Consider the following 19,534-nt stretch of genomic DNA (forward strand, 5'->3'; position numbering starts at 1 on the left):
TCACTGACTACGAGATGAATGGCCACGTTGCTGACATAAGAATGAACCCTCCAAAGGCAGCTTCGGAAAATTTTATTCAGGGTACTGATAACTTTGATAAGCTTAGTGACCTCCCGAATCAGGCTTTGAACGTACAAGAGATGAAAATTGCTATTAAGGCACTCTTAATCCACAAATTTAAAACCTAAGTGTCTTCAAGAAATACAGTCTGTCAGGTAATTTCATTGCAAACATAAAAGCTTGGTCTGGCCTTACACATGACCAGAGTACAATACCACAACAGGAAAATATGCTGCGCGGCCCTTCTCAGTACTTCATATCACCTGGTTATTGTTCGTTCAATGTTTTTTTCTTTCTCTTGCGAGTTTGTTTACTAGTTTATTATTTTTTCTTTGTTTTCCTTATTATTTTCATCTTTTCTTTCTGTTTTGCTCTTCCTTTATATATTTTTGTTTAATTAATCGTACCTACTTTTCTCTACTCCTCTGCGCCTCCTGCTATTTCCTACCCTGGACTCTTGGCTTCAGTACTTGTCCTCGCACACACTTCTCGTGGCAGTATCAGTCATTATAAGGGATTTAAAAGACGTTTATATTTTTCTTTTCGATCTATTATCTATGTCTTTCACTTTCACTTCCACGTATTTGGTGCCGCCATTGTGTTCGGCCTCTCTATCGTATTTTCTTCAGGTTAATCTAACTTCCCCTTACGCTGCCAAGTTCAGCTGGCCCCATACCTTGGCAAAATCTTCTTATCATTTTCGCGAACCATCCGCCTTCCCCATATACCCGAATTTCTTTCTGCACAGCCGGCCTATTTCTTTATCTCAGTATTGTAAGATCAACTGCACTAATATTCTTTGAATGCCACCTTCAGACCCCTAAGCCTGGACAAGTATTTTAAGTTCGTATTCCTCATCTCACCGCCCTTCTGACAGCGCACGTGTCTACAACTCCAGTGCTTCCTGATCGGAGGAAAAGCGCCGTTTAACTCCTGGCAATACTGAATACACATTTTCCAGAGGAGAAATCCTATTGCATAAGCGTTCGCCAGCAGTCTGGGACTGCGAATAAAACCTTATTGGCTTTCTTTTGTGCCCTCAAATATCCCAGGTTAGTACTCTGTATCCGTTCTGTTTGAAATTCTGTTTGACAATACTCGACGACCTTTTTCTTTCTCCATTGTATTAGGTTTAATGGCGCTTAGGAAAGTAAGGCCATTATGAGCCAAGCATATCACCGGAATGTGAGTTAACCTCATCGCACAAATATGCGGGTCGTTTGTAGTATTCAGAAACTGTGCGCAGACCTAAATTTCAAACTATTGTGCGGTCGAAACGCACTTAAACTTGCAAAATGCAGCCAGCGGAACTCTCTCTTAGGGAACAGCCTGGCGAGCAACGCTGCCTACTGTGTTTTCGGTGCTCCTGATTTTGGTGGTAGATTTGACGCCTGGCAAGAGCAGCTGGTGCATTTGGCGAGAGCTTCACCACTGGAGCGAACGGCGCTAGCGTCGACCTTGCGCAGCAAGTGGGATCACAGGTCTCTTTTTAGTGTTTTAGAAGCGGATTATCAGTTGAATTTATGTGTTTCAAATGTTAAAAGTCACGCAACCGTCTGAAATTCTCCTTGTTAGTGACTGCTAGCATTTTACACTTTGATCGTGTGTCGTCGTTGGTACTGCTAGAGTTCAAGCTTTCGCCATGGTCGGTTAATGCTCTGTGCCTCAATGCCGGACTTTCCCTGCAGAACTAAGCGTAAGCTTCCACTTCTATCCGAAAGACAGGATGCTACGAGAAGCTTGGTTAATCAAGCTGCGGATGGGAAAAGATGCGAGTGTACAGTCCCGGCCATAACATTACGGCTCATCACACCTTACCTAAGAAACATTAGGAGGTACTTTTTACCCAGCTTAGCGCACGTCACTGGCGCGTTCACGTATGAACAGAAGACACACTCATATCTCCTCTACAGAACACGTGAGAAACATTTCAAGCGCTGAAGCATTCTTCGTAATATTTTGGCCACAGATGTACATTTTCGTGTGTGCTGAGACATTTCAGCGAACAAGATTTCGTCTATGGAGTTGGTGATAAACTCTTCGGTGAGCATCGTACAAAGCTGCCGTGCCCACTTACGTCCGCTCATGTCTCTCTTGGGAGCTAACGAAGGTTGATTGCTGACAGGATGGAAAACAATGGAACGAAAGAATGCAAACAATGTTCTAACTTTTTTCGGCAGTAGATGCAGATTACATGTCGCAATGTTTCATAATATTTGTTTGTAATATGTAGAATTTAACTGAGAGCAAACTGTCTGCAGAGCAATAGACAAAGTTTAACACTTATAATCCATTTGTGAAACCAACGTTAATAATCATACGCAGCTTTGCAAGTGCAAGATGTAGCAGTCACTTTCCTTCCTTTTATTTCTATCTCCAGTTCATGAGGTTCTTTGTTGACAGCGGAGGTCTTAAAGATAAGCCCGGCAAATTTGACATCATCTTTGCAAAGCTCCATGATGCACACCACCACGTGCTTCGCCTTATAGACGACCTCCCTTTCTATCAAAAGCCGGGAGGTCTCAAATTTTCTCTCAATGAAGTAATTGATACTCGACAACAGAAGTTTCACTGAAATGAAAAAAGATTCTGCAGCGTAATAGAGAAAAAACAACATGAACGTAGCCTTTAGTGGCGTGACAATTTCAAATGGCCGAGAAAGCCGCAAGCATGACAGAACATTACAAATTATAACCTCATGAGGAAAGGCTCAACAAAACTACTCTTCGCGGGGAACACACACATTCGCCCAAAGCTCGAATGGCAATATGATCGCGGTCAATAAGCAAGAACGCGTGGCGTGAAATACAGCACCGTTACATTTAAATATTTCTCCTAGTCGTCTTCACCGTCGAACTTGCTTGCAACGAATAAGTTCAAGGGTGCAGTCGAACGGCGCCGTTTCCGCCGGCACCGCCCGAAAGCGCTCCAAACCTGTCACGAAGAAATCTTATTACCGAGATTCAGTGACCGGTTGCCTCTGACTGGTGGTGTGGCACCTTCAGTTTTCTCCATAGCATCGCCAACAACGCTGGTCGATGCACGGTCATTGCCACTTCAACAATTCGCTCGCACAGTAGCGTGCTCCGCTTTTGCCTAGTGAGTGAGCTTGATGGCTCAAATTGAGCTTAAACAGGCCCAGAACCAAGTGTATTTATTAAATGAATACACTATTACTGCGCAACTAACCTACCAGGGAAAGCGTCAATAGTAGCAGTTAAACGCGCGTTATCCCACTTTGTCCGTCAGGCGCGCGTCGCCAAGTGGTGGCGCCACAGTATGTCCTCGCGCCCAAAATCGCATAAAATAAAGGTCATAGACCTGCCCGAGAAGAATGTTCCAGAGATTTAGATAGGAACAAAGGCTTCAGCCCTCGTTTGTCTGCTCCACGAGGCTTCGACTGAGTCTACGCTGAAAGAAAGTTCTGTGAATTGTAATCTTATAGAAATCCTTTACGAGTGCTTTTAGTTGTCCAGCTGAGTAGTAAAATAGTTTAGGCTGTTATAAAACCTTGCTTAATATATACTTAAGAAAAAACTTGTGGTACAACTTCAACTTAGCATTTTTCATAACCTCTCCAAATTTTGCTACTCCCCCTTTTGTTTCGTTTGCATCACCTATTTGATTCTGCTGAAGTAACGAAGCAGAAAGGCCAAGTTTGAGATGGAATCCTCTATTCTGGTCCTATTATTATGCTCTGTAATGATGTAAGCGTTGCAAAGCGACACTGGTATTATAGCTATTCCTAAATAAAATAGGTACCGTTAGGATACTTGGAAAGCAAAGTTTTTTTTTCACCGCGCTAACCCTCTCGCACGCACTAGCTGTACATAGCTGTGTTCTTTTTCCGCACACTACTGTGTGGAGCTCGGACACCTGAACACTTCAGCACTCTCGCGAGGACTGAAAGCCTGCTAAAAGCCTCTTATACTTTTACTTGGCTGCCAGCCGAACGAAGCTGGCTGGGAAAAAGAAACTGTGTCTCGTTATGGACGCAGGGACTCCTGGCGTTCCGCATGGCCCATATCGCCGTGGGGGACAGCGGCACGAAGAAGACATTAAAGGTGGGTTTGACCGTATAAAGCGCCAAGTTACAGTGTTCACTGGATTTCGCTTACTGCAGAAACATATCGACGAGAAACTGTTCAAGGACACACATGGAAGTGACGCCACCCTTGGTGTATTTTCCCCGGTAAGAACCGCCTTCTAGAGCCGTGGCAATTTTAGATGACCAACCACTTAGGATACCGCCACATTTACAGTAAATAAAATCGTTATTCTCAATATGCTAGCTTCGGCGCTTAATACTAACAGGTGGTGGTAATTTAACGGAGACAAATCAGAACGTCCGAAACGAACAGCCATAAAAAAGGGCAATTGATCATTAAACTGAAAGCGGTTTAAGGTTACTGGGCCAATTTGTTTGGTATCATACATTCTCCGGATTATTGAGCTTAAGTTAGCCTAGAAGCAATCAACCTGTCGAAAGCCGAGATTTGAAGAGTTCCTTGATTCGATGGTGGCGTAACTTTAAATCTTCAGCCGCACATTGACGCAAAGAAAGTCGGCATAAAACTAAAGATTATCTTATTTGTGAGAACGCGTAACCCCGCCCACTGACTTTGTTAACGCAGTTGCCGAGTCACGTAATTGAGCCACTGCCATGCAACTGGAATATCTTCCTCTGCTTATCTCCCTCTGCTCTACGCAGGCGCCTTCGCGAAGCCGCCCCAAACCTTCTGATCTGCACGTTTTGTGAAGGATGTCGCTGCCGTACTGCGCCCTACCTTTCGCCTTACGGGTGTAGCGAGACAGCTAATGAGTTTATAGTCATATGTAGTGTGATTTTCCCTACTTAATATTCATAGATTGCTCGGAGTCCCTCATACCACTTCTGACGCAGCTGGTAAGCAGCGCCGCACGTCAAATCATTCCTTTACCCGGGAGATGCTTGGTTTCATGAGGTCGCCTTCTTGTATGGGTTCCGCCGACTTCACACGCACGCACGCGCACACACACGCGCACGCACGCGCACACACGCGCACACACACACGCGCACACACAGACACACACACAAACACACATACGCGCACACATACACGCGCGCGCACGCACGCACACGCACACACACGCGCATGCGCACACACACGCACGCGCACACACGCACGCGCACACACACACGCACGCGCACGCACACGCACGCGCGCGCACACACACGCACGCGCGCGCACACACACACACGCACGCGCGCGCACACACACACACGCACACACACACACACACACACACGCATACACACGCGCACACACGCACGCACGCACACACACACACGCACACACACACGCACACACACACACACGCACACACACACACGCACACACACACACGCGCGCACACACGCACACACACACACATACGCACACACACACACGCGCGCGCACACGCACACGCGCACACGCGCACACACAATCAGTGGGGTAGCAATACTTTCGGCTTGAAAAGTTTTGCTAGTGGCATGCATATAAGATATATTCCACTCCTTTTAGCTTTAAACTGGCACTCGCTACTTGCATCGAACTCCTCTCCAGTTCAGCTTTCCTCAAGCGCTGCGCCAACGTTGCTGACCGTCCTCTCCAGCGGCGCGTTTTGCAGCAGCCGCTCCAGACGCAGCAAGTGCCATTCCAGCTCTGCTGCCATGCTATACTTCCTCCTTCCTCGGTAACACCGCCTGTATTTTTCCGATGGCAGCCGTGAGATAGCGCATTTGTACACTTCCACTATGCCCTCCTCCTTTCACGGTTACAAATGTGGTAACCACCAGCCGGTTGCGCATTCTTATTGTCACGCCCTGGTTATGTTCTCCCATACCATGGGAACCACCCTCCTGTTTAACATTCCTCCACTCTTGCTATACCCTCCTTCTAGGGCGACTATCTTTAGATTGCGGATTCCTTTTTTCTCTTTGCACAAGATTTTTTTTGCTGCAACCACTCTCCGTGGTGATCCCGCGGAAGCCACAATATGGCTGCGCATCCATAGGCTTTCGTCATACCCTCCTCTTTCCATGCTTCTCCTGCAAACATACTCCACTAACACAAACCTTGCTCTTCCCATGCTCTCCTATTTCCGCGGTAACCAGCTGATAAACATCCCCGTGATAACCAATATGATTACGCATTCATACGCTCTCGACATACCCTGTTCACTCCACGCTAACACTCCCTGAATGACGTTTGCCGCCGTGGCATCCAGGCGCCGGTTGCTCTCGTCATGTCTTGTTCCTTCGATGGCAATCATCTTGGACTAAGGCATTTGTTCGTTCTTCCTATGCCTTCTTTCTGCCAGTACAACCACCCTCTTTGTGGATTTCGTAGCAGCCACTTTGCGGTTTCGCATCGTTCGCTTTGTGCTACGCCCTTCTCCATACGTTTCTCTTGCGGCACACGTGCTCCTGTTGCACATTTCTTGGCTCTTGCTTATTCTCCTCTTTCCATGGTTAACCCCCGATAAATCTGGTGCTAACCAGCCTCCGCTTTTGCATTCCTATGCTCTGGAAATGCCTTTGTTATTTCACGGTAACTACCAGCCGGATAGCTGCTCCGGTAACCCTTCGGCTGCGCACTACGACTGCAACGCGCGAAATCCATGAAGCATGCCCTTAACAGCTGTCGCTGTAAAATATACAAGTAAAATATACAAGCCATTGTTCACCAGCATTTTCGCAACCGTGATGAGGGAGAAGCCTGTAGTAGAATCTTCACTTCTAGGTGCTTACTGCTATTCACTAAGATCGTAGTGCCCTTTTGTGTGATCCACCCGGCGTGAGCCCTCAAGTTCTCGCTGATGGGAGCCTACATGTAGTAAACCATGAAAAGCGGTAGGTTAATTGCACCTGCGGGAATTTACACCGGTGAGCAGATATCTAGCAATTCTATGCAGCTATTCATTGCAAGTGAACGGGCATCTCTAGGAGCATACTGGTACAGCATTCCGAAGGTTCAATACTGCAGCAATCCATAGTGTGAATAATCGAGCGGCAAGCGACGCCATTGGAAATGCCGGTAACATGCTATATTTACTGCGGTTGCCAGATAATATTGAACGACGCCTGGAAAGCTGAAAGGCAGACCTTCCGCAGTCGTGGCCTTTTGGTCCTGGCGTCCGCTTCGGCTGCGGGAGGTGGTTGGTTCGAAACCCGCCGCCGGACACCCACCGGTCAAAATAGATACAAGCCACCCACGGCCCGGCGCCCGGCTTCTTCAGGCGTGTGTACTAAGAGGAGGCTCCACAAACCACGCTGCACCCTTTTGGAGGCAAACCCAGTTTCGAACGCTCAGACTGTAAAGGTGGTTCGTGTTTCACTGCAAAATGAAGAGTTCAACTCAAAGCTCGTACGCTGCAACTAGCGTCATGTTCAACACTACTGTAAGCGATCCTTCGTCAGAAGCAACAACTTCGGAGTATCACTGAGGTCCTGGGCAAGTCCGGTTTTTCCGGCTGACCAACTTTGTGAGAAAAAAAGGCCACTTCTTTTTGGATGTGGTTAAGCAGCAAGAACTGATAAAGTGATGGGCAAGTTACCTGCAGGAAATAGATTTACAAACATACCCATCCTTGGACGAGAAGTAATTTATTGTTGCATTGACCTCACAAACTGAGCTACGCGAGAAATGTGATCATTGGTCACAGTAGAACTCTCCCAGGTTAGCCTGCCTCTTTCTCGGACATGCTTCAAGCGAAGAATGACCGTGGTAAGAACACAGCATTGCTAAGCCTCCCACATAGCTTAAGCGATCCCCTGGTCTTGGGACAGGCTGCAAGGGCTAAATTACAGCTTCACTGTCCCACTATGCAATCACGAGATAATTTTCATAAAAACTTGACAGCCCAGTTTCACGTGCCCCAGAAACATCGCCTTCAGCCGGTAATTACAATTCGCTTAGAATAACTGAAAGAACTGCATTCTTTTCTGCGGATCAATTAAATACAAAAAAATTAGCTGTCCGCGATTAGGACAGCCACCCTGAAATTTCGCTGACAGGAAGTTCACGCTGTGGCTTGCTGAAACTAGGATGAGCTATGAAATCCACGCGCAAATTCATGGCCCTGGAAACGAACGCAAAGACAGCCGTGCTGCTAAAATTATCATTGCCTTCGTGAGTTGCATGTAAGCCACCACACCTAAGGCGCCTCCCACCTCAGAATCAGGTAAAACTCGACGATGACGACATCAACGCCATGCAGCCGGAAGGTTCAGTCATCGCCATTCCTATATATATATCAGACATAACTTCACCAGCGAAAGAACGGGACACCAGGAGAAGAAGAAGACAGGACAACGCTCCCGTTCCTGTTGTCCTGGACAACGTTCCTGGACAACGCTCCTGGTGTCCCGTTCTTTCGCTGGTGAAGTTATGTCTGATACACACCAACTAGCCCTCATGGTTACCTTGTTACTATATATATATATCTGCCAAATGACCCAATACGATATCGCGCGGTCCTGTGTCCCTCTGCTAGCAGATTTCAGGGCAATTACATCGTTACCTACGCTGCTTTTGACCAAGCTAATCTAGTGGCCAATAATTTTTCTCGATGGCACAATTCAAGAAAACTTTTGCGAGGAAATGATTTTCGAAGCGCTGCACGTTGAGAAAGAAGAGTACACGCTAGGTGTTGACAAGCAAATCCCGCTTAGAAGATAACTACACACAGCCCTACACATTTCTCCGATCACCTTGAATTGAACGAATATTACATCACCAGTCCGTCTGTTCGCTTTATTGAATAATAACTTTGCAAAGCAAAAGAGTTCTTACTACTAAGTCGTATTGTCACGTAGTGGTGAAGGCAGTCCAAGCAGTGAGGAAGACAGGAAAAAGTTAGTGCGAAGGAAACCGTTTAAGGGGCTGACCTGCGCCCACAATGGAATGAATGACTCGGCAGCGGAGAAAGCAGCATGGTGCTCTGCGGTGGTCGAGCAGAAGTTCCGCTGCTCTAGGACGTGTTCAATTGAAAATGGTAGCGAACTGTCGATGTGCGGGGTCTAAATTTACCACAAACGTGAGGAACAGCGTAGAATAAGCTTCGCCAGGATGCGATCCATCGAGATAACTGTGGTCGCATCTTGCTTCACAGGGAAGGCCATAGAGCCGCGTGCTGGCAGCTTTAAAGAATGAACAAATAAAGAATACAAAGATCCGCGGCTGTATTGTGAATTTAGTGATATGAAGTGTTATGTAGCTAGCGCTGGAACTCCACGGCACCTTTAGTTGTCATTGTACTTCAATACGTAATATATGACCGCGAATTATTCGGGCGCAGAGAGCCGCGTTTCATCTTGTGTAAAATAATGTACCAGATAATCGCCATTGCCCATTGTGAGATTGGCGAGAAGCACAAGCGCAACCAAAGCTGCTACCAAACTGCAAGCAAGCGACAAAACTTTAAGCGCTAGTTTTGCAGCTGTGTCCCAAAAATTGCGTCAAAATTACCAGCACTGCACCTGAGTTAGCGGCGGCTGCGCTTTTACGGAGGAAAAACGCTAAGGCGCCCGTGTGCTGTGCGATGTCAGTGCACGGTAAAGATCCTCAATGGTCGAAATTATTCCAGAACCCTCCACTACGGCTCCTCTTTCTTCCTTCTTTCACTACCTAATTTATCCCTTTTCTTACGGCGCGTTTCAGGTGTCCGCCGATATATGAGAGATACTGCGCCATTTACTTTCCCCCAAAACGAATTCTTATTATTATTATCACCTGAGTTATCTAAAATACTTTATCACCGTACCATGCTTCTGCTGGTACGCTTCACCACGTCGCCATCATACCTATCACCAATATTCATCATTCACTAAATAACACCTCCCATTGATGCGTGTTGAAGATTTCCTTCACCGGCGCCGGGCAGTATTCCGAGGAAGGTGCAAAATCTCGCTACTTGACATTAATCATTTCAGTGGTCGCTCCGTGTATCCCACCCTTTATATACGTATTGGTTAACGTTGTGTTCGGCGAATCACACTGCAAAGCGCACGTGCCTTGTTATGAAGACAGAGAAAACACAATGCATTGCAAGCAACCGCGTTGAACTAGGTTCTATGGCGTGCAGTATTGATCATAAATATGAGGTGACAAAATCAAATCCGGAGCATCTGCATATTCTTAGAACCGAAATAAAATTGAACGTATACTCTGCGATGTCACATTGGTAGGCTTAGAAGGTCTGGTGATCAAAATAATTCGCATTCCACCTCCCCTGTGCCTCTGAAAGCAAACCCGGAGTTTTGGTTCGTTGATCTACAGATAACATAATGGTTTATGTGAAGCTGCCCACGTGTGCCAAGCGCACCTCTACAAACTTAAATCCAGGGTGTTCTCTTATCTTCTGATTTGCTTGCGTGACACTAGGTTGCCCGTCCTCGGTGTCGCCTACATCGATATCCCTGCGGATCTTCCGTTTTAAGAAGCACCATGGAATGCATCAGAGTTCAGAGAGGAAGAGCTGACCTTAGCTATAGAAATCCCCTCGTGATAAATCTTATGGTGATGAGGTTTTAAGCGTTACCCTCATCACTGCTTCTCAAGTGCAGCTTGAACTCTTGTACTAGTCTCATACGTTCGACTGTACATTTTCTGTTTTGTAAAGCTCATTTGTTTTGTAATGCTTGTTTGCGAATTACAGTAGGCAATTAGCGCACAAACGTGAAGAAGCTCTTTTTCTATCATGGGAATCAAATCAGTTGAATGAATAAAATACAGGTAAATTTAAAAGGTGAGCAGAAGAGAGAAAAACTAATATGACATATAAGATTGGACACGCTTGGGTCTCCGGACCAGTTCGAGGTCCCACACTATGTCGAAAGGTTCGTATTCCTTTTGGACGTGACGTCGGCCTCCGGAATCACCACAGGCAGCTGTGATGTTGGGTTCGGCAAGACCTCCCAGGCCTCCCAAGATGAGGTGGCGGGCTGTCCCTGTGGGGGAGGATCAGAAGTGCAGCCGAAACGCACTTTCGAGATTGTGGCGTGAAGGTCGCAGCCTAGAGAGCATGCAGGGGAGGTTCCACCACAGTGAGATAACCGCTTAGAGCTTGACAGAGAGAGCAATTGAGAGCAGATATCCGCTACTGGTCGGCGTGCACTCTCAGAAGCGCATTGTGACGACAAAATGCTATTGCAGGCGCTGCCCAAGAAAAAGCTTCAGGCATTTCTGGCGGCAAGCTTCCAAACTGTCCAACTGGTGAGAACATTCGGGGCACAGAAGAAGCTCACATGGAAGAAGCCGTAAGTGTCCCAGTCTCTATTTTCTTAGCGCCTTGAACCTAGGGCTGGCTAGAATAGGCGGCAATTACGTGCTCCATAGATCTTCGCAACGGCATTTTGTAATAAAAAAATGTTCGAAAAATATCGGCAGTGATTTCAAAATCTGGAAGCGCAGAGCCGGACAAAACTGGCGTCTTCTATTGTAGCACCTGTTTTGGTGAACCAAAACTTCCATCAAAGCGCTTTCCTTCCTGCCTCTTCAGAAAGTAGAAGTTCGTACGCGGTTCCCTGAGGACTTAAATAGTGCCGTAGAGTAGGGCTGATGGTAAGCTTAGACCAATTAGCTTTTTCTAACGCGCAAAAAAATGGAGCTCGAACAAGTTCTATTTTCTTTATATCCATGGAATAACGTATAGGCCTGCTATTACAGCATGCGTCTCTCGAAAACTTCAGTCGCATGCGCAGTTCAAAGAGAGCGGCAGCTTTGACCAATGGCATATAAGAAAGCAGCGTACTTCACCGCGCGCAATCAGTAAATGCAGTGCGGTGAAGGCCTGTACTGATGAACATAAATTGGAAGAAAGCGGCCTTTTATTCCTGACACTTGCTATGAAATATTTGTGGCAGGTATCGCCATCACGGATCGGTGCGCAGTCACAGAGATGTGTCCGAAGGGCACAATATTTGGATGTTCTGCATGTTGCGTACTACCTTTGATTTCGACCAGTTGGTCATCACTTGGTAGCTTTGTTACTTTGTAGGCGGGGCCAAGGCATTTATGAGACCCTTTAAAGCTACAAATGAGGTTATCTTTGCATCTGGTTGCTCTATTATAAACTGTGGATCACATGGTGTTTTTGAAACGTTTTTTTTTGTTTTCTCGTGATTAACTGAACGTTTTGTTCTCTTTTGTGACGTCGATCGTTTTGTGGAAAAAGGAGATCCATAAATATGTGCACTGTTCAGCCGTGGTGCCAGCCACCCACCATGGAACCCAAGAAGGGGACGATACAAAAGCTTGCTAGCAAGAACTGCCCATGCCAGCCGTACACCACTACTATAACCAAATATGCGGTAACTCAGGGTAGCTACTCCACACAAAGTTATCTCTGGCCACCAGGAAAGCAAGGAACGTCCAAGAAGTGGACGAGTATAGTAAAGTTGTGACAAGAGATAGGAAAGGGAAAGATGGAGTGGAAGACAAGAGAAGGTGACTTCCAATTTCTCCCTTTCGGGTGAGTACTGAGGTGTCGTCTACAGGAAGCTGGGGCAAACTTCATGTGTTGCCTCGGCCAAGTGACCCTAAAAGTTCAAAAGATCGGCACCGGCTCAACCACCACAACCATCTTTTTTTCGAATAAGGCGGTGCCCCGCACGGATAAGCTTGAGTGCTCGGGTCCATGGTGGTGCACTGCTCACCGTAGAGCCTCAACTCATCATCACCTGCTTGCTGCAGATGCCCTGGGGTCCCGTATAGTGGAGGACGAGAAAGTGCTTTTGCTAGAATGAAAGCTAGGTGACGCATTGTTTCGATTTACGTGCACCGTTGATTACTTCTCGAAAAAAGTTAGACTGTGTCCTACTTCTCTACTAACACTCTTCAGGAAGTGTGTGTTTAGACTGTCTCTCAGGAGAGTGTTAGGTATCAGCATAACGACTAGCAAACATTTTAACGACTTTACATTCGCCAGTTTTTGAATCCTTACTCGGCCGACGTTCTCGTGCATGCCGCAAGCACGATAGCGTTCACAAATACGACATTTACAATACAAACTAACAATTATAAACCTTAATATAAGGAATGCATCGAACATGAATAATCGGAGAATTAAACCATAGAAGTATATTGCAACTTATCACCTCGCCCTTGAACCCATGCATTGATTTTTTTTTGTAGAATTTCGTTTTCCCGCAACAGATGGAAGTTACGGAAGTCTGTTTAAAATTTACTTATATAGGCAGAAATGTATGGACCGATATCGATTGTTCTCTTTTTTCGAAAGAACTAGGAAAGTTATCCATTTCCACCCTTATGGAAAAATAATACGTTTCGAATATATACTGGAGGTATTTATAACATATCTTAAACATAGATTTTATTCTAGAACACAGTAAAAATCTGCAGGAAACAGGTTCCTGAAAATTCATGCATGGTATTCGACATATATTATTAAAATTTGTCATATATACCTCGCTTAAAGCGTCCGACTAGTAGATTTGAAACACGTGAAAAATATGTATGTGCTTGTGGCATCTTTTCATTGTATAAAATGTGTACTTTCGTTGATACGAAATGAAATCGCTTTGAGCACGTTCCAAATATGCAAAAAATATGTATGTTGTGTTTAAATACTTGCCAGCGTATTTAATGTGCAATTGCCTAAATACGAAATAAATGCTTTCAAATCATGCTTCAAATTTAATGACTGAGCAGTCCACGTAAATATATTCAAAGCAGACTTTAAGCTGGCGTAGAACAATCTAGTGCTCTAAATTACGTTTCCGGAAATCGCATTTGCATGTTGGCAATGTATTTCAAGTATATAAAGTGTATTTTCATAAATGCGCAATTAATTCTTTCAAATTATATTTAAATTCTAAGATATAGTCAGTCGGCGTAATCTTATTTGCAGCACATTTCAAGAAGCCGTGGAACAATCTAGTGCTTGAAATCATACTTCTGAGAGCGGTGACAACTCTGCCATTTCTGTCGTCATTTCTTTATGGTAATTTCCAGACGGAAAGCAATCACCGTTTAGTTACACTACGTGCGGAGAACGTCATAGCCTTATACCAGTAATTACTGGCGTCTGCACCTTCGAGCCCCAATATGCGAGCGAAAAGGATCCAGACTCGCAAGACCGACGGGCTCTAATAGACACCAATGTATTCGTTGGTAAACAAGTCGACTCCTGACCGTTGCCTGACGCACGTTACTATTAGTAGTTCGCTTCTAGATCACCCTCAGATTCGAAAGTGACCGGGCCACCACTATGTGAGAATTTTCGGACCCGCCGTTATTGAGCGAAAAACGCTTCATCATGCGCAATAATATCTCGTCTCTTGTATCACGTATTTTAGGTAAGCCAAGTATCACTCTTGTGGAATAAATTCCTGTTCGCTGACGTCACTTTCTGTCAACGTTTGCTCTCTGCCGACATCTTTCCTGTTGAAGGTGCATCACGTGACCTTGAAATGTTATAGACTTCTTGATTGTGTAATGGGACCGACAGGCGCAGCGCAGCGAAGAAGCGGACGAGTTCAAGCGGGACAACGAAGAAGCAGACGAAGTGCAGCTGGGTTTTTCGAACGACGCCTGTGAGTGTGCCCGTCGTGTCGCCGGACAACCAAGACCAACCGACCTGTGCTTCAAATAAACGCCTTGACACTTGGTGGAGGTGCCTCGGTTCCCGTCCCGGTCCTCATCCTGGAACTTCGAAGTGGAACGCTCCTCGTCTCCGCCACCATGCCGGAAGGTCCGAGTGAACCATCGCAGCCCCTCCCTGCCACCGTACTCTGTCACGGGGTGCAGCGCCAGCGTGACCCTTCTCCTTTTAGTGGCACCGATGACCAAGACGTCGACGATTGGCTGGCCTCCTTTGAGCGCATCAGCACTTACAATCGGTGGGACGATTCCGTCAAACTTAGCAACGTCCTATTCTATCTAACGGACGTTGCCAACCTATGGTTTCGCAACCATGAGGCCGACCTTCCCACCTGGTCGTCTTTTAAAACAAGCTTCGCCGACGTTTTCGGCCGCCCCGCCGTCCGGAAGCTTCGCGCCGAGCAACGTCTTCGTGCTCGATCTCAGCTCCCTTCCGAGACGTTCACCAGCTACATCGAGGACATCGTTGACCTGTGCAAGCGTGTCAACCCCTCCATGTCCGAAGGGGATAAAGTCAACCACATACTTAAAGGCATAGCCGATGACGCTTTCCAGATGCTGCTGGCGAAGAACCCCACCTCCGTCGCCACCGTCATCCAGCTGTGCCAAAGCTTCGACGAACTCCGCAAGCAACGCGCATCTACGCGGCAGTCCGGCGCGCCTGCGGGGGGTCTTGCTGGCTTGGCCCTTGGTGGCTCGTCTGCTGAGCAGTCCCTGTTCATGCAGCAGGTTAAAGACTTCATCCGCGAAGAGGTCGCTCGCCAGCTTTCTCTGCTGCATCACCTTCCCGACCCCGTTTGCCCTCCGCACGACCTGGCGCCATCTCTCACGCCCACAATCCGTCGTGTTATTCAGGAGCAGGTCGCTGCAGTTCTGCCATCCAGTCCCCCACCTCCTCCTGTGGCAGCGCCGCTCACCTATGCTGAAGCAGTCACCGGTACACGCCGCTCGCCCACCTCTGCCGCCTACCCTAGCAGCCCGGCCTTTTATGCTCCACCGCCGTCTATACCCCCGCCGCAGGTACCGGTTCGTCGACCCCGCCGAAACCCTACGAACCCTTGGCGTACCGAGGACAATCGACCGATATGCTATTCCTGCGGTCTTCCGGGCCATGTCGCACGCTTTTGCCGTCAGCGATCTCCTCGTTCTGGCGATTTCATGCGCAATTTCCGGTACGATTCCGGGCCGCCCTTGCCTAATGTCTCTTCTGCCTCCTCTACACATCGCTCCCAGTACCCTACTCGTCGCTCGCCTTCCCCTCGTCGACGTTCCATTTCTCCGATGCTCCGCCGCCCGGACCCTCTCCCAGAGGAAAACTGACTGCCGAAGTTCAGGAGGCAAGAACTGCGTGTTTTGCCAACTTTTTAAGTCCTCCGTGTTCTCCTGCTAACGTGATTGAGGTGTCTGTTGAAGGCGTCCCCGTTCTCGCGCTCGTCGACACGGGTGCTGCAGTGTCAGTAATTAGTGATGCTCTTCGCCGCAAACTTCGTAAGGTGACAACGCCGCTGTCTGACTTCTCACTACGTACGGCCACCTCTCAGCGCATCCACCCCATCGCAGCCTGCACGGTCCGCGTTACTATCAACGACGTCGCCTATACCATCGAGTTTGTTGTGCTGACCGCCTGCTCTCACGATGTCATCCTCGGCTGCGATTTCCTCTCGACCCACCGTGCAGTGATTGATTGTGCCCGTGCGGAACATGAGCTTTCTCCCCTGTGTGATGTTTCGTTGTGTGACCTACCTGTGCGCTCCGCTAAGCTTCTTGTAGCTGCCGACACCGACATACCTCCCTCCTCTTCAGCCCTCGTTCCGCTCCGCCCCGACTCTTTCCTCAGCGGCCCTGTTCTTTTCACACCTACCGCAGCACCCACTCGCCATCAGCGCCTCCTCATTCCATTCGCCGTTGTCTCGATTTCCGATGGCCACTGCGCCATCTATGTCACCAACCCATTTTCTTACCCGTCGTTTGTTCTTCGCGGCGAATGCCTCGGCTCTATTGAAGAACTGGACCCTGCTCTTGCTTCCGAGTTCTCCGATACCCGTGCCTGCTCCCCAGTTACTGCCTTAGCCTGTTGTGCGACAGCGCCCGATCTGATTTCCATCGACGTCTTTCGTCGTAACATCGCTCCCGACCTTCCGTCCGCTTACCGTGACCAACTCTTGGAACTTCTCTGCCGCTTCCGCAACTCTTTCGACCTTTCCCAGCCCTCCTTGGGGCGCGCATTGGCCGTCTCTCACACAATTGACACTGGTACCCACGCTCCCTTGCGTCAGCGACCGTACCGAGTCTCGCCGAGCGAGCGCCGCGTCATCCGTGACAATGTTGACGACATGCTTCGGCGCGGCATAATACAGCCTTCTCACAGCCCTTGGGCCTCTCCTGTTGTCTTGGTGACGAAAAAAGATGGCTCCATCAGGTTCTGTGTGGACTACCGCCGTCTCAACAAGATCACACGCAAGGATGTTTATCCTCTACCCCGAATCGACGACGCACTGGATTGCTTGCAGGGAGCGGAGTATTTTTCATCCCTCGACTTACGCTCCGGCTACTGGCAGGTCCCGATGGCGGCGAACGACAGGCCGAAAACCGCTTTCGTCACCCCAGACGGCTTGTATGAGTTCAATGTGATGCCATTCGGCCTCTGCAATGCTCAAGCCACATTCGAAAGGATGATGGACACTATTCTCAGTGGCCTCAAATGGGAAACTTGTCTGTGTTACTTAGAGGACGTTGTCGTTTTTTCCAAAGATTTTCCTTCCCATCTGCACCGCCTTCAGCGCGTACTCACTAGCCTTACTGACGCCGGCCTCCAACTAAACTTGAAAAAAATGTTACTTCGGTGCAACGCAGCTCACAATATTAGGCCATGTCATCTCCAAAGACGGCGTTCTTCCTGACCCTGCCAAACTTCGCGCCGTCGCTGACTTCCCCAAACCAACCACCTTAAAAGAACTTCGCAGTTTTATAGGCCTATGCTCATATTTTCGCCAGTATCATCGCCCCTTTAACGCAGCTTCTTGCCGGCAGCCCGAACCTTTCGTCTTGGTCCCACGCCTGCGATACCGCGTTCAGCACTTTACGTCGCCTGCTGGTCTCTCCCCCCATCCTTCGCCATTTTGATCCCGCCTGTCCGACAGAAGTTCACACTGACGCGAGCGGTGTGGGCTTGGGCGCAGTTCTTTTCCAACGAAAGCCTGGGTATCCGGAATACGTCGTCGCTTACGCCAGCCGCGCCCTCACCAAGGCGGAATCAAACTATTCTGTTACAGAAAAAGAATGTCTCGCCATCATTTGGGCAATTGCCAAGTTCCGCCCTTACATTTACGGCCGGCCCTTCTATGTCGTCACAGACCACCACGCCCTATGCTGGCTATCCTCCCTCAAAGATCCTTCTGGCCGACTCGCCCGCTGGGCTTTACGTCTCCAGGAGTTTGATATACACGTCATTTATCGCTCCGGCCGCAAGCACTCGGACGCCGACGCCCTTTCTCGTTCACCACTCCCATGCGAGTCAACCTCTGCCCTCGTCTGTGCCTACGAATTCTCTTCGTTCAACATCCCTGATATGCTCTCCGAACAATTGAAGGATCCTTGGATCACCTCGCTGCTAAACTTCCTGAACACTCCCTCGCCGCATCCTTCGACCCAGACCCTTCGCCGCCAAGCCCACCACTTCGCCGTTCGTGATGGGCTCTTATACCGCCGTAATTACCTCCCCGACGGCCGGAAGTGGCTGTTGGTCATCCCTCGACACCTCCGTGCTACAATCTGTGCCTCTTTTCACTCCGCTCCACAATGCGGCCACGCCGGTGTACTGAAAACATATGCTCGCCTTCGTCAGCGATTCTACTGGCGAGGTATGTACCGCTACATACGTCAGTACATTCGGTCATGCATCGCCTGCCAACGTCGCAAGAAACCTCCCCACCCCGCCGCCGCTCCTTTGCAGCCGTTACCTTGCCCTGGCCGTCCCTTTGACCGCGTCGGCATTGATCTTTATGGCCCGCTTCCAACTACTTCGGCTAATAATCGGTGGATCATCGTTGCCGTTGACCATCTCACCCGTTACGTCGAAACGTCGGCTCTCAAATCTGCTACCGCAAACGATGTCGCCCACTTCATTCTACACAGTCTTGTTCTTCGTCACGGCGCCCCGAAAGAACTTCTGAGTGACCGCGGCCGTGTTTTTCTCTCGGACGCCGTCGAGGCCCTGCTCAAGCAATGCCAAATCGTTCATCGCTACACCAGCGCCTATCACCCCCAGACCAACGGCATGACTGAGCGGTTCAACCGCACTCTGAGTGACATGCTCGCCATGTACGTTGACACCGCCCACTCCAACTGGGATCAAGTGCTCCCGTTCGTCACGTACGCGTATAACACAGCTACTCAGACAACAACGGGGTTTTCTCCTTTCTTCCTCTTATATGGCCGGGAGCCTACATCCACCATGGACACCATCCTTCCTTATCACCCTGACCCTTCCGAGACCACCTTACTCTCCGAAGCTCACCTGTATGCCGAAGAATGCCGGCAACTTGCCCGCTCTTTCACCACACAGCAACAATGGGATCACAAGCACCATCGGGATTCCCCGGACCCTCCAGCGTCATACCCATCTGGCGCCCTCGTTTGGCTCTGGGTGCCTTCCTCCACTCCCGGCCTCGCCACGAAACTACTGTCTCGCTTTCACGGACCTTACCGGGTTGTCCACCAAACTTCTCCGGTGACTTATATCGTTGAGCCGCTCGTTCCCTCTTCGGACCACCGTCGCCGGGGGCGCGAAACTGTGCGCGTTGAGCGCCTCAAGCCTTACTATGACC

General features: G+C 48.6%; 1 protein-coding gene across 1 annotated transcript in view; it reads left to right on the forward strand.

Moving 5' to 3' along the window:
* Positions 1-19,534, forward strand: part of LOC144095570 (uncharacterized) — a 135,471-nt gene that overhangs the window by 33,962 nt on the left and 81,975 nt on the right. The window contains exons 4-6 of the mRNA XM_077629259.1: positions 4,059-4,124; positions 4,184-4,252; positions 11,241-11,344. Coding sequence (XP_077485385.1) covers positions 4,059-4,124; positions 4,184-4,252; positions 11,241-11,344 — 239 coding nt within the window. The remainder of the gene's footprint in view (positions 1-4,058; positions 4,125-4,183; positions 4,253-11,240; positions 11,345-19,534) is intronic.

The sequence above is a fragment of the Amblyomma americanum genome, chromosome 6, assembly GCF_052857255.1.
Source record: "Amblyomma americanum isolate KBUSLIRL-KWMA chromosome 6, ASM5285725v1, whole genome shotgun sequence".
Lineage (NCBI taxonomy): Eukaryota > Metazoa > Arthropoda > Arachnida > Ixodida > Ixodidae > Amblyomma > Amblyomma americanum.